Source organism: Peromyscus californicus, unplaced genomic scaffold (assembly GCF_007827085.1).
Source record: "Peromyscus californicus insignis strain IS unplaced genomic scaffold, ASM782708v3 Scaffold_7__1_contigs__length_154581171, whole genome shotgun sequence".
Classification (NCBI taxonomy): domain Eukaryota; kingdom Metazoa; phylum Chordata; class Mammalia; order Rodentia; family Cricetidae; genus Peromyscus; species Peromyscus californicus.
Genome location: NW_026294595.1, coordinates 62,537,840 through 62,556,800, shown reverse-complemented (window position 1 = coordinate 62,556,800; position 18,961 = coordinate 62,537,840). Strand labels below are relative to the sequence as shown.

Below are 18,961 nucleotides of genomic sequence, written 5' to 3'. Positions count from 1 at the left end.
ATATTTGTGTCCAGTATTTGAAGCTAACATATCCTGTGTATTTGAAGTGAGAATAGAATATAGACATCTGCTGGGTGGTGGTGGTACACACCTTCAATCCCAGCATTCAGGAGGCAGAGGCAGGTGAATCTCTGTGAGTTCAAGGCCAGCCTGGTTTACAAAGTGAGTTCCAGTATGGGCTCCAAAAGCTACACACACACAAAAAAATGAACATCCAATGCATCATGTTACTTACAATCTTACAATCTACAATTGTCAATAAGAGAACAAAGAGTCCCTGAGTTCTGATGTTTGTCTTTTAAAAATTATGATAGTTTCATAATCAAGGCAAATTTTCAACATACTATGGTGCCAGTTACTTGAACTCTCAATAACCTGGGTGGTTGCATAAAGAAGATTGGTAATAATTTTCCCATTGGCTAGCCTTGGGAAAATTAATCCACATAGCAAAACCATGTCTTCAAAATCTAAACCCCCACCAGTACCACCAATGACAACAAAACAATAATCCTAAGAATCTAAGAGTTGTTCTCTCTATGTTGGATGTTTATCAATACATTAACTCCTGTGCACTGCAAACTCCATTTTCTGACATTACTCATCAATATAAGATTACAGCAGTCATCACATCTTGTGCCCCCACAGAGTGTATGTTGTAGAGCAGAAGGAATAGATATTAATTCATAGAAAAAGATATGCAAAATATTGTCAAGTGAAAACAATTTATGATATAAAAAAATAGTGGAAAGATTTTAGACAGAATGTAAACTCTTCCTGAGAGGGAGGATTGAACAGTCAAAAGGACATTCAAGTGTCTAGAATAAACCCATCTTTATAGTGTGAATTTTTTGTGTGCAAAATGTTCTTATATTCTAACCCATTCATAAGATCATTTTTTAAGGAAAACATGGATTCTTAAATATGGTATCAATGCCAGTGGGATTTATCACCTAGGATTTCTATATGTTTGTAATATGTGATAAAATTGTATCAATGCTTCACTTTAAAACCATTCTTTACTTCCTTCTCACACACACATCAGAGTTCACATCTAATAATGGATTCTTCAGAGTCACTAAGATATATAAACATATGAATAAAATGGTCAAGGGCAACTGACAACATATTTCTGCACAATGATAGATAACAATCCATATACAAGCACACAAATATATTTTAGTTATCAAATACAAAATTTAACCTACCTGTAAACATTGACTTACTACATATCATACAAAGTAGGAAGATTTATAATGTATTTTCTTGGTATAATCCCCTAAGTGTCTAAAATCAGTCTTACAGGTCCAATTTAAATGTTCTTTGATTCTCAAGAGAACAATCTTAATTTAATGTCGTGAGGAGTTGTTTTGATCTATGAAGCCAAAACCTCCCCTTAACATGTGTAAACAACCCCCCTCTCTCATGTGCATGCTTTGTGTGTGTGTGTGTGTGTGTGTGTGTGTGTGTGTTATTTTTATCTATTAATTTCAATAATAAAAGACAAGTAAATATAGTTAGATGATGTTTTGTATATTTAGTATACAAAAGTAAAAGAGACTCCACCTGGAGTCTCTCATTTATCTCTGTTAATACTAAGAAGAAATTATCCAATGGGATTGAGGGATAAAGTATAATACGTGATAGTCTTGAGGACAAATCACTGAAACAATAAAATACAAATACAAGTATTCACTTGTTCCTCATTTCTTGAATTTCATTGAACTCCACAATTAAATTTTTTGTTTTTCCAAAGTAACTCTATCTATACAAATCTACAAAAGTAAATTTTGCTCCCTCATAGTCAAACAAATCAAAATATCCTCTGAATATTTAGTTTTAAGGTGATGATAAGAAGAAAGTGAATGATTTGCAAATTACATTTCTTCTCTGTTAAAAAAAAAACAGATAACACTGTTTGCCACAAGAAAGTTAAATAAAATAGCACAAAGAAATTGTAAGCATGTAGATCATAGGAAATTATTTTTTTTTGTAAATAGTGGCATCAATGTTCTGGTAGAAACCAAACACTTCCTTTTTTTGGTTTAAATGTATAGCTATTTTATTGCACATAATAGGATATATTATAATTAGCTTTTAAAAAATATCTGTGGTTCCTTGGACTATTGGAGTGTATATTTTTGCAAATGCTTTAGAGTCATTCCAGCCAAGAGTCTAGAGCCTTCTTTGAGGTAACGACTAAAATGAGGTAGAATATTTGTATGTGTGTGTTTGTGCTTGTGTGTATGTATATGTGGGAGGGGGGCTGTGTTATGTGTGTGGTGCAAGCATGTAATTGTGGAGTGTGCACATTTCTGTGTGCTTATGCAGAAGACAGAGTAGGACATTAGATGGTTTTCTCTTTACCTTTCTGCCTTGGGACAGGCTCTCTCACTGATCCACAAGCTAGGCTTACTGATCAGGGACTCCTGGGATCTGTCTGTCTCTGTCCTCCAGTGCTGGGTTTATAAGCACACACAGAAGTGGCCCACTTTTTGAGTGACTGCTGGGGATCCAAATCCTCATGATTGAAGGGCATCTATGTCAATGATAATATATTGTGATAGTTACTCACTGAGCCCACTTCTTCACCCCCCCCAAAACAAAATATTTTAAATTAGAAAATAAATGGTCTAAATGTTGCGTGATATTAGCAGATAGGTCTGTTTTTATGTTTAGAATGAGATATAAGGTAAATAGGATAAAATATTATAATAGTCACTAAAATAATACTGCATAACCTCCATTACTCTTTCCAGACACAAATTTACTATACTTCTTGTCTAGTCACACTTGAAATGCCATATTGTCTGGGAGATTTGTGTCCTGACATCTGACAGTTTTTGTACTGTATATGTTTGAAATATATCTTTTGTCAATAATAATGTATTGTGATATTTAAGTCCTGGATTATGGACTATGCCTGCTGGTTTCAAGTCTTAGCTCTACTATTTAACATGCCAATGGTCAGTCAGTTAAGCCCTCCAATTTATTCTCCTCACCTATAAAATAAACATAATAATCTCTACATTACAGTGTGATATGATAAGAAGGATGAAGCCAAGTAAGATGTTCAAAGTGTTCCTGGGAATCTGGCATGAACTCATGTGCTGGAGAGGTTATTTTATAGCACTACTAGTTATTTTTTTTCTCCTTTTTTTTAAACTTTTTTTTTTTTATTTTGCAATACAATTCAGTTCTACATATCAGCCATGGATTCCCTTGTTCTCCCCCCTCCCGTCCCCCTCACCTTCCCCCCACCCCACCCCCATTCCCATCTCCTCCAGGGCAAAGCCTTCCCCACAGACTGAGATCAACCTGGTAGACTCATTCCAGGTAGGTCCAGTCCCCTCCTCCCAGGCTGAGCCAAGCAATCCTGCATAGGCCCCAGGTTTCAAACAGCCAACTCATGCAATGAGCACAGGACCCGGTCCCACTACCTGGATGCCTCCCAAACAGATCAGGCCAATCAACTGTCTCACCCATTCAGAGGGCCTGATCCAGTGGGGACCCCTCAGCCATTGGTTCATAGTTCATGTGTTTCCATTCATTTGGCTATTTGTCCCTGTGCTTTATCCAACCTTGGTCTCAACAATTTTCGCTCATATAAACCCTCCTCATTCTCGCTAATTGGACTCCCAGAGATCCACCTGGGGCCTAGTCATGGATCTCTGCATCCAGATCCCTCAGTAGTTGGATGAGGTTTCTAGCACAATTAGGGTGCCAAACACTTTCTTATTTGATTCAAAGTCTGCTTCACAAGACGGTTACTGTGTACTGGACCAATAACCCATGGCCGACTAATACATAAGCCTAAGGCATAGCCTGATACTGCTTCTCTGCTAAATGAACATATTGTTAAACTTCTCACTAAGTTCTTATCATTACACTCATGCATTAGTGAACCTCTCAGTCCTTATCAGAGAAGCTTCTTTTTGTAGTAGATGGAGATTAATAGAGACTCTTAACTGGTCAACATTTGAGAATAAGAGGCTGTGAAGTGCTGCTATAAATGAAATGTCTACATCATATTCCCTCCCTTCAAGGCTCAGGGTTGACTGGAGAAGGAGGGGGTGAGAAATTGTAAGAGTCAGAGGTATGGAGCATCTGCAGCAAAATATGTTTTCTTGGACATACCATGACTGTTACAGAGATTAAGTCCCAGGGGCTTTGTCTGTATCCCCCAAACCTGCAAAAGTTCAAGCCAGTCATACTTATTTTATGAAAGACTAGATTGAAAGACAAAATCAAGATACTGTAGCCTTGGTTGGTTTTTTAATTATAGAAAAATAATTATAATTCCAATTTTATTGTGGATCATGTCAAAGCTAAGGAAAAAAGTATACAAAAATAACAAGGAATAATTCATTTTCTGCTATAAGATTGTGTCTATGATGATCTGAAAACATGCGTGTTATAACTCTTTATTCCTTATTGAAGTTAAAAATGAAATCTTGGCTAATTGTTAAAAATAGACATCAAGAGAGTTTAGAAAATTGCAAAAGGTTGTCTGGATGACACAAATTGTTATTTGAGAGCTCCTGGTAGCAAAAGGGCATGGGAGTATACAGCAGGCGACAACTAGGGTTCAGAAGATTAACCTATCAGACCAAGGGTTATGGTGGAGGAAACCATCAAGCAAGGTGTTTTAGAATTACTGTCTTTTGAATGAATTGGCTATTTCTTGTTGTAAACTTCTTATGCAGTAACAGTTATGACATCTTCCCATTACCATGCATTTTCATGAAATGTATAAATATAATTTCATGATTACATCTCAATCTTATGGGCACATATATCTGTGGGTGGTCAGGAAGATGGCTTTTCATTTAGCTGTATAATTTTGATATATAGAAAATATACTAGGATATGCTTCGTAGCCAGATCCATTGTCCCATAAGACTGTAGACACTTAAAGGTTTCTTTGTTCCTTTTGCTCAGACTAACACAGAAAATAATAATCTCCCCTTAGTCTAACACAAACTGCACATATTTAGCTCATTTTTACCTCAGAGCAAGTTCAAACTAGACTAAAGGCCTTTGTCTAAGATGATAAGTTTAAAACTTTACAATTATGAGCAAGGCCAGAGTCTCAGGTGTCTCACTAGGGCTACTAACAAAAAACACCCTAAGAAAGACCTGTCAATTCTTCTCTTGCCAGGTCTGCTGAATAAAAAGCCATGTCTCAGAGTTTGTCATACTGGGCACTGCACCCCCCCCCCCACTCCAGTCCTGAGACCTTGGAACCTTATGTCACCATGGTAATGGCTCTGCTTCTTATCGTCTATTCTAGGAATGTGCTATGACCTTGAGGGTTTTGAAACTTTTCTCAAGATTGCAAGGAGTCTTCTGTTATAAAAGTGAGAAGTCAGGCAAGAGAGGAGCTAAGGATGAGAGCTGAAAAGAGGTTGTAGACTTAGAGAAAGAACAAAGACAGAACAACAAAGAGATCAGAGAACTAACTTAGAACAATAAAGTGAATGGATTGAAAAAACATGGTGTGCATAGATTCAATTGATATTCTTAAGATTAGAATTTCAGTTGCTTGGATGAATGTTCCTTGGACTCTGGGAGAAAATTATTAGGGCAGGACCTCAGTAGTTTGTGGTAATCAGTCCTACCTAAATTTATTTTCAGAGATACAGTAATAACATTTGGATCATACAGCATAGCAATGTTTTTTTTTCTCATGGTCTGAAGCAGTTGATATCATGGAAAGAAGCAAGCATGAGACATTTCTTTGGTTTAAATCGCCAGAGCATCTACTTCAATGTGGGATATTATCACAAATATTAGTTGTCTCATTGAGCCAGCATTGATTTTCTCCTACCCCAATGAAAAACATAGTGCCCATATCTAATTTAACAAATGTTTAATAACAACTCCGTGCCATTCTGGAAGAAATAGAAGTAAAACATTGAAATTTGTATTCTGCCTTCAACATGCTTCAAATAATTCAAAAAGTTCCAAATATTTTCATGTTATTTCTGATGTTCACATTCTATAATATCCAGTAAGACTTTTTGTATTATACATTGTATTCTTGAGACAAATATGAAAAAATGAGGTTGATAATGCTAATGCATATCTGATAAATTAGTCAAATGTGTCTATCATGGTTGAAATATGTATTTATCATGTACCAGATGTTTTGGCAACTCAAAATGCACAGCTAATTTCCATGTATGACATTGACCATACTGAAAAAAATTGTCTTGGTAAGATTTCTGATTCTGCTAGACAGAGTGCACAACTTTACTTACAATATGTATTTATCAGGTGGGTGCAATAGACATCTTTTTGACATGGAAGAGATTAAGAAGTATCTGTAATTTTAGCACATCAACTTTAATACATAGAATCAATTTAAGAAATCAGATAGCAAATTTAAAAATATATGCTAACCTGCATAAAATAAGAATGCATAGCATTATAGAACATGTTTCTGTAAAATTTTTTTCACTGCTTCTTTCACATCTTTATTTTTTAAACTGTAGATAAGAGGGTTAAGCATAGGAATCACTACTGTGTAAAATACAGAGTCAATCTTGTCCTGCTCCATCGAGTAGCTAGTAGTAGGTCGCAAGTACATAAAGAGAATCGAACCAAAGAAGATGGTGACAGCCATGAGGTGGGAGGCACAGGTGGAGAAGGCTTTGTGTCTTCCTTCTGCAGAAGGCATCCTCAATATGGCAAAGAGGATGCAAAGATAAGAAATGAGAACAATCAGAACACAGATGAGAACAGTAAAACTGGAAAAAACCATGATCACAATGCCATTGATATGGATATCAGAGCAAGAGAGTTTGAGCAGAGGTGGGGTGTCACAATAGAAGTGATTGATCTTATTAGAGCCACAAAAGGACAATCTGAAAGTCATCCCTGTGTGGATGGCTGCATTGCCAAAGCCTGCTAGGAATGAAGTAATCACCAGCATGAAACAAATTCTCCCAGACATGAGAACTGGGTACAGCAGGGGACTCCAAATGGCTGCATAGCGGTCATATGCCATCATGGCTAGCAGGAAGCATTCAGTTCCCAAGAAGGAGCCAAAGAAGAGGAACTGGGCAGCACACCCATTGAAAGAAATGCTCTTATCCTCAGCCATGAGGTTCACCAGCATCTTAGGAGTGACAGTAGAAGAGGAAGAGGCATCAACAAAGGAAAGACTGCTGAGAAAGAAGTACATAGGTGTGTGCAGACAGCGGTCAATCTTAATCAGTGCCATCATGCCCAAATTACCCACCATGGTCATCATGTAGATCACCAGAAACAACGCAAAGAGGACACCTTGCAGATCTGGATTGTCTGAGAGGCCCAAGAGGATAAATTCTGTCACTTCTGTCTCATTTTTGCCTTGAACTCCTTTCATGGTTCTGACCATCTGTGCTGCAACATAGAAGAAGTTGGAGTATTGCGTTGATTTAGATGAATGCATTGTACAGACACAGATATATATATATATATATATATATATATATATATATATATATATATATATATATATATATATATATATATATATATATATATAAAGACATACAAGCCGGGTGGTGGTGGCACACGCCTTTAATCCCAGCACTCGGGAGGCAGAAGCAGGTGGATCTCTGTGAGTTCGAGGCCAGCCTGGTCTACAAAGTGAGTTCCAGGAAAGGCACAAAGCTACACAGAGAAACCCTGTCTCAAAAAACCAAAATAAAAAAAAAAATACATACAAATGCTAAAAGAATAGTGAAAATTGAGGCGATCAATAAAAAATTTAATGCATCTGATATCAGGTTAAGAGTAGTGTGTCTGAATATTGTGTGCCAACTCCTAAGGACCTTGAGACAACTGCTTTATTATCTGTTAACTTTGATCACATTTCATATTATTTATTGGTTAATTACAACATGCCCTTAATAGATATTTGTGCTTATCAATTATTATAAATAAATTGATACTTTTCTGGAGAAACAAGTCACATTTTTTGAACCACAGAGTATTCCTTCACAGTGCTATGGAAGAATTAAAAATAACAAAAGTTGACAAAAAAATCAGCAATGAGAAAGATAGCAATTAGTTGAATTTGTGAAGGAGACAATGGACTATGAGTTGCTACAGCCAAGGAAAGAAATTTGGGATATTCTGGTAGAACCAATAGAGTTTATTATTACTATTGGAGAGAGTTAGCAACTATAAAAAGATTTGTCTGTTCAATATTTAGAAATTTTAATAATTGGAGAATCAGTTTGTAAAATTGACAGGAAAGCCTTGATCAAATAGGCAAAACATTCCAGAGCAATGCAAGCTTATAACTGAGAGTCACAGAATCATAACTACCTTACCATAGTTTGAAAATGTAAGCTATCCTGAAATAAAGTATTTTACATGTTTTTCACTTAATGAATAATCAACTGTAAAAAGATAGGTATATTAACCTCATTTATATATTATAGAACATTATGTACCAAATGCTCACTCATTATCTCATTAGAATATACAGTTTTACATTTTAACTATAAGCCAAAAACAAGTTTAATGTTAGTATGAATAATGATGATGATGATGATGATGAATAAGCACAAAACACTGAAGATATCATAAGGAGTTTTCTAGCACCACATTGGATCAATATAATAACAAAAGATTGTAATTTAAGTGGAAAAATCATTCGACTCTTGCAAATAGCAATGGAGAGGGATATAGTATCAAGAGTAAAAAGTAAAACCCAGAATATATGTTCAGTCTATTCATTCCAAGTAAAACATAAATAACAATAACTATCAGTAGGTTGGTTCAATTATAATCAAACCCTCATACTGTTAAATAGTAAAAGAAAAAATGTACTAGAAAAAGTGTAAATCCATGTCTTAAAAAATAGTAAACAAAGCACTGAGTTCCACATCACTCAAAGGAGATGGATAATTCCAAAATTAGAACATGCTATGCTCTATTCTGTCTAGCTTTTAATTGAATAAAACATTTAAGAACTAATAAAGCAGTTATTGCACCTGCAGTCTGATAAGAGTCTCCCCACAAATCAGTGGTGGAGAATTAGCAGATACTGTTAAAAGACTATGCGTGATATTATCTTCATATGCTGGGGCTAAGGAGGCACTCACTAGCCAGTGGCACATTCTAAGGCAAACATAGACTTTGCGATGCAACAAAATTTTCCCATCTTCAACATCATATTGCACTATACCTATGGGTCCTTGATACAGATGGATACCTTAGATCCTCTTTTGTGAAATGATAGTCACCTGTTAACATCAATAATAACTTCAGAAACAAGGAAAAGAACAATGGGTATTATTAACAAAATGCTCCCTCTGAGAGTATAAATGTAATAAAATGAATGAAATAATAAAATGTCTCAGATATGGTAAACATACAAAAACAAAAATTATTAGAAAAAAACCCACACACATAATGTATAAAATTTTAATGGCATCCTGTGCCTCAAATGGTTAAGTGTTCACTGTGTTGTTTTGTTTTTATTTTTGCTTTTATTGTTTATATTTCTTTTAGGTTCCATGGGGTTAAACAGTGTTATCTCCTTTTGACAGAGAAGAAATGTAACTTATGAATCATCAACTCGCTGAGAATAACCAAGCTACCCTATTGTAATCTACATTTATACTCAAAGTCTCATTCTACTAACATTTATGCTCATTCAAAAATGTCAACAACTGATGTTAACAGTTGTATAAAGAACAGCCATAGTTAATTCTCTGAGCTTCCTTAACTCTCTAGAATATATTTAGTTACATCAAAAGTTAAGATGTTATTTAACAAGAGCATGTGGTTGCTGGAAATACTTTGTTAGAAATCTCAATAATGAATAACTTTTTGTTACCCATACACAGAATGAGTTGCATCTCATAGTATGAGCAGCAAGCTTCCACCTCTATTATTAAATAAATTAGCTTTTCTGTTTCCCTGCAATACCCATCTTCATGCTGTTGAAATTTCTCAAGCTGCTATCCCAAGGACAATGGTTTCTAGTTTAAATTTCCACATGTTTTCAAAAATAGCTGTGAGATTTCATTAGCTGTTTCTTTTTTTTTTTTTTTTTTTGGTTTTTCGAGACAGGGTTTCTCCGTGTAGCTTTGCGCCTTTCCTGGGACTCACTTGGTAGCCCAGGCTGGCCTCGAACTCACAGAGATCCGCCTGGCTCTGCCTCCCAAGTGCTGGGATTAAAGGCGTGCGCCACCACCGCCCGGCCATTAGCTGTTTCTTATAATCAAAAATTATCCAAATTACTCTGGACATAGTGGCACACACCTTTAATCCCAGCACTCAGGAGGCAGAAGCAGGCACATCTCTGAGTTTGAGACCAGCCTCTACATAGAGAAAGTTCTAGGACAGCCCTGGCTATGTAGAGAGACTCTGTCTCAAAAATGACTCTAAATCATAGCATTTATACTGTATTTCTCTACTGACAATCTGAAATGTTTTAATAATGAAAATGAGTATAGCATTTATATCAACCAATGATGCTTGGACTCTGTCAGTGAATGACTGAGCAAATTCATAACATTGTGAATTTTCTTCAGGTCAGGTGGCACAGCCATATCTGAATGGAATGGCAGAAGTCATAAAGCCAGCACAGCTGCTTGACAAAGATCCAGCAAAGCTGAGCCACATGATGGCTGCCATGGCACCTTTGATTATCATCTCCACCTGTTGCATACTTGAGGGAATTTTAATATTTGTACAATTTCAGGATGTTGGATTGATGGAAAATTTCTTATGAATCATTTATGCCTTCTCCCAGGAATGCTGCTTCTAAGCTTCCCCAGGGAGTTCTGAACATACTATTCCCCCTGCTTTTAGGGAGACATCCTTATCTACTTGAACGTCTTTCTTATGCCTTGGAGGTTGTGACATACAAGGAAGCCAGAAGTTTCTTCATGAGGCTATGAGACATTTATACAGGAACAAGATATTCAAAATGAAGTAAACTTAAAAAGGTCAACAAAATTCAGTAGGATAGATGAGTTGGCCATAGTTCAGATAACAAGCTTCTTCCCACTGTATACTCAGACAATTACATTACATATACCTCTGCCCTGCACAGAGACATTGTGATGAGCAAAATATGGAGTGGGAAGATGATAAAAGTATGAGATGTCAGGACCTCCCTCTCTTACAAAAGTTAGCTCATGCAGAGCCACTACAATGTCATATGACCAAGGAACAACAGAATGCCATGATTAGACATATAGATAAATTCTATAAAGATATAAATATGAACATTGTATTATGCCAGAATTTGAATAATAACTACAGCAGCTTTAGCCTGATAATTTTTCCTTGGCCCTCTAACCATTAGAGTTAATAATACACTGCTTAGGACATGGCAAAATGCCCACGGTGGCTTGAAGGTTTTGTTTTGATCTAGCATCCTTGAAGCAACCAAAGCTACCTTCCTGAGAACAGGCTGTCATATGCCTCTAGATTCTTAAAAATTTATTTTATTATTAGTTTATTAATGATGACTAAAAGATGAGCAAAAGGAAGTGAAACACATGTCCAAAACCAAAAATGATATAATCTATGTTTTGTAACATCATGAGTGTACTCTGCTTACTAAATTCTGTATAAATAAAGAATCAATTTTGCTACCAGTCAGTCAGGCTGCAAGATTCTCCTGACCACCATGACCTGGCTCTCTTCCTCCCCTCACTGACTCCTTGCATCCGCTGTAGGACCCATCCACCAGGCGATTGATGGCTCCCAGAAGTCAGGAAATTAAAACAGCTACAATTATTTACATTGTTTCAATACCTTTTTCAATTCCTTGACTGCAATTACATCTGTCTGCTTCTTTCTTTTTCTTGCCCAAATTCCTATACAGCAACAACTCAGAGAAAAAAAAACAAATGTCCTTCATTTTAGGGAAGGCATGCTCTTTGATTGTAAAGAATAACAGTTCAGCTAGACTTAAGAAACTGTTCAATACGAGGATAGGAAAAGATAAATTCTTTTCTCTGCACTCAAGAGCTGATTGACTCTGTCCTTTACTTATCATGTCAAGATACAGTACCTTTCAAAGCGCAGTGTCACTAATACAGCTGCTAAGTGGTGCACAATTATGATCACTTAGAGTCTTAGGACACACTGGACCACTCTTATTTATTTTAAGTAGGATATCCTTCATGTTCTTTCATCTCTAAAGGCTGAACCTCCTATGTTGCCTCAATGTAATCTACTGCTTTTCCCCTCTGAAATTAATATAATCTAAATTCTCTTTCGTATTTCTTTGCTTTACTCTTGGGACACCTAAGCCCAGTGGAGAATGATCTGGGATTCTGGATTCCTAACTGCTCTTCAATATCTTTTTTATTTTCAGTGGTGGCTGGAGCTTGTGTGATTAGAAATAATGAGTCCTCAAAATGTCTCTGTGCTGCTACCTCTGTTCACCTTCCTATGGTGATGAACTTAGCTACATAGATAATAGTGGTGGATCAGCATGATGGAGAGGACACCCAGTAGTTGAGAACAAAGGCTACATAGACTTGAACTCTGGCTCTGTAAGTCACAGGTTATGTGGCTGACTCTTTAACTAAACTTCTTACCCCTTAGCATTTGCATTTCTATTGTCTACATCATCAATGTCTCCAGAAATCAAATAATGAATGTGAGATACCATAATCAGTACATCTAGATGGCAGATATGTTAGAGACTCCTTAGGCATAATTCTCCCCATTTTCAGAATAGGAAACAAATATCAGCTTATGTTTTCTAGATGGAGACCTTTAAGATTTGCACTATCCGGGCTGGAGAGATGGCTCAGAGGTTAAGAGCACTGGGTGCTCTTCCAGAGGTCCTGAGTTCAATTCCCAGCAACCACATGGTGGCTTACAACCATCTGTAATGAGATCTGGTGCCCTCTTCTGGCCTGCAGTCATACATGCGGTATACATAATAAATAAATAAATCTTAAAAAAAAAAAAAGAAAGGTTTAAAAAAAAAGATTTGCACTATCCAAATACCCCTATCCTACAGATGGCATGTGTGAAATGCATTTATCAAAATCAGGTAATGAGTGCATTGTTAGTGGTATTTGTCAAAGTGCTATCATCAATTTCTCTGAGTATTAATCAATACAACTTTACTACATGATGGAGAATGAAATATTCAGGAGATGTATTATGTAATCTACAAAAAAATCAAACAAGAAATGTTTACATTGTTTGACCTCTATCTTAATCTACTACCTTACCATACTGATACTCTGGAGTAAAAAGAGATGCTATGCAAATTTCAATACAAATACATCTGGCAGGTGACAAAGATTTACTTACTACATAAACAAATAAACTCTATCTAAATGCATACTAGCTATTTTGTAGGCACACTCCTTCCTAAATTACATGATATTAGATATGTGAAACTGAAGTGTGTGTAGGAGTTTGGAGAAAGATTGCAAAATCTTGAGTGAATCATAAGTTATACAGGAGATCAAGGTATCAGTCAACATTGAAGTGGTAAAATTAACTACTAGACAATAACTAAAAGAGTGTCATGAACCAGAAAGATGTGGAATGTAGTCATTTGCAGATTATAAAACAGAACATCAAAAAACAATTTGAGTATTATTTTAAAAGTACTTAGTGTAGCTATCTACTACAGTTCAAGAATCAACCCCATGAAGTGTGATCTCTATATAATATTCTGAGAATTCACACTAGGTACAGAATATTATAAATGATTAAGGTGATATATTATGGGTATTTAAATTATAATAAACTTTATGAAGAAAAATAGGATTCTAAAACCCATAATTAATCAACAAACAAATACTAAACAACTAATAGGGAAAATGAAGATATATGTCATCTACAATTTGGAGGAGTAAAACAACATTATATTAAAAATATAAAAACAATTTTAATGTAAATGAGATATTTTAACTTGCACACACAAAACAAATGAGATACATGTTTTATTAACAAATGCAGAGAAGAGAGGCCATCTGGGAGAGGGAAGGAGGAAAGGGAGGTAGTAAAGTGATGTAACTCTATCTTAATTAAAAATACATTTATAAAAGAAAATAACTTACTTGTAAATATTGGATAATAATATTTAGTATAAAAAGTGGAAAATTTTAAATGTAATTAAGTAATAGAGTTCCTTCAGTATTTTCAAAATCAATTCTAAAGTGTGAATTTAATTTTTTATTACATGTATTTATTACATATTTATGTGTGTGTATGTGTGTGTATGTGTGTGAGTGTGCGTGTGTATGTACATGCAGGGTTAGGCTTGTCACAACAAGCTTGTAGTGAACAGAGGACAACCTGATAGAGTTAGCTATTTCTTTCCATCATGTGAGTCAAGGAGATCATACTCAGTTTATCAGACCTGGGAGCAAGTGCCTTAACTGCTGAGCTATCTCAGCAGCCCCAATATTCTTTATTTCTCAGGGTCCTCTATAGCCCACAGCTCCTGAGGGCATAGTCTATACTTGCCACAGGAAGTTTTGTTTAATCAATCATGGCTTTCAGGAACAGCATCACCCATCACTGCAGAAATTTCCCTTGTAACCTAAAGTTTTTAACTAGTTTACTGAGTAGTAGGTTGTCATATCACTTTTTTTTCAAGGTGGTGAAAGCTGGCTTTTCTTTTATTTTTTAGTATTATTTTTGAGATTATAATATAATCAAACTTCTCCCTCCCCTTTCCTTCCCATATACCTCTCCTTATTTTATTTCGAATTTGTCATCTCTTTTTAATTGTTATTGAATTCATATTTGTTCATATATATGTATGATATATAGTTGTTCATATATATGTAAATATATATAGTCCTAAATATAATCTCTTCAGTCTGTATAATATTATTTGTATATATATTTTCAGGCCTGGTCATTTGGTATTTGCTAACCTATTGATGTGCTCTTTCCTGTGAAGACGATTTCTCCCATTCTCAGAATTATAGAGTTACTTCACCAACATGATTCCCTAAACATGAGCTGAACAAGGACAACACAAATAGGCACACCAAAGTGAAGAAGGGAGATCCATGAGGCCTCAACCCTACACATATCACCTTTTCTCACACCTTTTGCTCTGGTTAACTCTCGTCTTCTTCCTCATTCTCCCAAATCCATCCCTGAGTAAATTTTCCACCCAAAGACTCCCTCTCTGTTTTCATCACTTATCTTCTCCTACCTACCTCAGTTGAGACATCCTTCACCCCATTAACCCTCTTCTCTGAGGAGACAAGTTAACTGAAAGAATGGACTTCTTATAAATTTAACAGAAGAAGGGTGTGGGCTCTAGTCATAGCTGAGGGTCCTATAATGTGTAGAACTTTCGCATCTATGCCAGAATTAATCTGGCTTATTGAGTTAATGCCATTATCAAATATGGAGTTCAAGACCAATTTGCAAAGCAGACTTGTTTATAAAATAGGTAATTAGCAAATTGACCCTTAAAGATAAATTTTAAAGATACAATTTTAAAAAGCAATTATTGTTGGAAGAGAAGGTAGATACATATTTACAGTTTTCTTATCTTATAACACATTGGTATTTCCTGATCCATCCAAACAAATGTAGCTCTGAACACACACACACACACACACACACACACACACACACACACATACACACACAGCAGACAATTTACTTTGACAAATATTTATTGAAAACAACTTGACTCTTTTAGGCAGTATAATAGCAGTTAAAATACTATGATTCTGACTTCAAAAAAAATAATAAATCAATTGACAATGTCAACAAATAATCCCTTACTCTTGCTCTAGCCCATCATTAACATATTACTTGCCAAGATTCCTTCTTGAGTCTCATGTAGGATGTTTGGCAGCAATAGGCATGAAGGTGCTACCATCTGCAGTCACTCAGTGCTATGTAGACCACTCAGAGTATTTAATGGTTCTTTAAATTCCAGGTATTTGTGACACTGACAGTCTACAGCTGTCTTCTATGTTAGGAACTATGCGGTGCTGAAAGGACAATCGTGTTTCAAATGGTTGATCTTCCTACTACCCAACCCACAGAGAGAGAGGCCATTGTTGAATTATATAGTTTAAGACAAGTAAGTAGTGGAGTTCCAGAACAGAACACCATTAGGATCCTTTGAGTCCTTTATGCTGTGCATCATGTTTCAGCCCAACTCCTGATCATGTTTCTTCCTGATAGTACATTCTAATAACTATGCTGAAAACAAAATCTCTTTGTTTAAAACTCAGTTGAAGACACTAAAATAAAAAATTTGTAAGAAAAAATTTCCATATACACACAGAGAATTTTAAACACAAGTATGTATATATACACATACATATTGAAACAAATTGCGTAACTGCAATTATCTAAATATGTAAATTTAAAGTTGAGACTGTGTCAAATAATTTCCAATATTTTGATATCTACATCTCCTTCAAATATTGGCCGGGAGATGGTGGCGCAGCCAGGCGGTGGTGGCGTGGCCGGGCAGTAGTGGCGCACGCCTTTAATCCCAGCACTCAAGAGGCAGAGCCAGGCGGATCTCTGTGAGTTCGAGGCCAGCCTGGACTACCAAGTGAGTTCCAGGAAAGGCGCAAAGATACACAAAGAAACCCTGTCTCAAAAAAACAAAAAACAAAACAAAACAAATATTGTTTTGATTAATCATAAGGGTCCATGTAGACTCATATAATACACCAGGAAATTAAGATGAATGTTATTTCAAATCACCTTTACTCATACACAGGTTTTAAGCAATTTCAAGCTTTCCCTATTGGCAGATGACATGATAGTATACTTGAGCGACCCCAAGGATTCCACCAAGGAACTGATACAGCTTATAAACACCTTCAGCAACATAGCAGGATACAAGACCAACTCAAAAAAATCAGTAGCCCTCCTATATACAATGGACAAAGAAGCAGAGAAGGAAATCAGAGATACATCACCCTTTACTATAGCCACAAATGACATAAAATACCTTGGGGTAACACTAACCAAGCAAGTGAAGGACCTATATGACAAGAACTTTAAGTCCCTGAAAAAAGAAATTGAAGAAGATGTCAGAAAGTGGAAAGATCTCCCATGCTCATGGATAGGCAGGACTAACATAGTAAAAATGGCAATCTTACCAAAAGCAATCTACAGATTCAATGCAATCCCCATCAAAATCCCAACACAATTCTTCACAGACCTGGAAAGAATAATACTCAACTTCATATGGAAAAACAAAAAAACCAGGATAGCCAAAAGAATCCTGTACAATAACACAACCTCTGGAGGTATCACAATCCCTGACTTCAAGCTCTACTATAGAGCTACAGTAATAAAAACAGCTTGATACTGGCATAAAAACCGACATGTGGACCAATGGAATCAAATTGAAGACCCTGACATGAATCCGCACACCTATGAACATATAATTTTTGACAAAGAAGCCAAAAGTTCACAATGGAAAAAAGAAAGCATCTTCAACAAATGGTGCTGGCAAAACTGGATATCAACATGTAGAAGGCTGCAAATAGATCCATATCTATCACTGTGCACAAAACTTAAGTCCAAGTGGATCAAGGACCTCAACATAAATCCAACTACTCTGAACCTGCTAGAAGAGAAAGTAGGAAGTAGTCTTGAATGCATTGGCATAGGAGATCACTTCCTAAAAAGAACACCAGTAGCACAGACACTGAGAGAAACAATCAATCAATGGGACCTCTTAAAACTGAGAAGCTTTTGTAGAGCAAAGAATACGGTCAACAAGGCAACGCGACAGCCTACAGAATGGGAAAAGATCTTCACCAACCCCACATCTGACAGAGGACTGATATCCAGAATATATAAGGAACTCAAGAAATTAGACATCAAAATGCCTAACAGTCCAATTAAGAAATGGGCTATAGAACTAAACAGAGAATTCTCAACAGAGGAAACTCAAATGGCTGAAAGACATATAAGGAATTGCTCAACGTCCCTAATCATCAGGGAAATGCAAATCAAAACAACTCTGAGATACCACCGTACACCTGTCAGAATGGCTAAGATCAAAAACACTGAAGACACCTTATGCTGGAGAGGATGTGGAGCTAGGGGACCTCTCCTCCACTGCTGGTGGGAATGCAAGCTTGTACAACCACTTTGGAAATCAATATGGCGCTTTCTTAGAAAATTGGGAATCCATCTCCCCTAAGATCCAGCTATACCACCCTTGGGCATATACCCAAGGAATGCTCAACCACACCACAAGAGCACTTGTTCAGCTATGTTCATATCAGCATTGTTTGTAATAGCCAGAACATGGAAACAACCTAGACGCCCTTCAACTGAAGAATGGATAAACAAAATGTGGTACATATACACAATGGAATACTACTCAGCAGAGAAAAACAATGACATCATGAGGTTTGCAGGCAAATGGATGGATCTAGAAAAAATCATCCTGAGTGAGGTAACCCAGACTCAGAAAGACAAACATGGTATGTACTCACTCATAGGAGGATACTAGATGTGGAACAAGGATGACTGGACTGCTACTCACATCACCAGGGAGGCTACCTGGAAAACAGGACCCCAAGAAAGACACGGGGATCGCCCAATGACAGAGAAATGGAATGAGATCTATATGAACAGCCTGGACATGAGTGGGGGTAGTGAAGGGCGAGGGTCGAGGGAAAGAGAGCTTGGGGGAGCGGGAGATCCCAGCTGGATCAACAACAGAGAGGGAGAACAAGGAATAGGAGACCATGGTAAATGGAGACCACATGAGAATAGGAAGACGCAAAGTGCTAGAGAGGCCCACAGAAATCCACAAAGATACCCACACAACAGACTGCTGGCAATGGTTGAGAGACAGCCCAAACTGACCTACTCTGGTGATGGGATGGCCAAACACCCTAATTGTCGTGCTAGAAACCTCATCCAACTACTGAGGGATCTGGATACAGAGATCCATGGCTAGGCCCCGGGTGGATCTCTGGGAGTCCAATTAGCGAGAATGAGGAGGGTT

The 18,961-nt window shown here is 36.6% G+C and overlaps 2 protein-coding genes across 2 annotated transcripts in view; both read right to left on the bottom strand.

The window, feature by feature from the left end:
- LOC128102242 (olfactory receptor 1030-like) overlaps nucleotides 1-18,961 on the bottom strand; it is a 60,913-nt gene that overhangs the window by 37,074 nt on the left and 4,878 nt on the right. The window lies entirely within an intron of this gene.
- On the bottom strand, nucleotides 6,428-7,381 carry LOC128102241 (olfactory receptor 1020-like). Its single transcript, XM_052725816.1, has one exon. The coding sequence runs from the start codon at nucleotides 7,379-7,381 to the stop codon at nucleotides 6,428-6,430; it is 954 nt and encodes a 317-aa protein (XP_052581776.1).

Bases quoted from the DNA above. Each gene is read 5' to 3' on its own strand.
- LOC128102241 (XM_052725816.1), bottom strand. From the start codon at position 7,381: ATGGTCAGAACCATGAAAGGAGTTCAAGGCAAAAATGAGACAGAAGTG.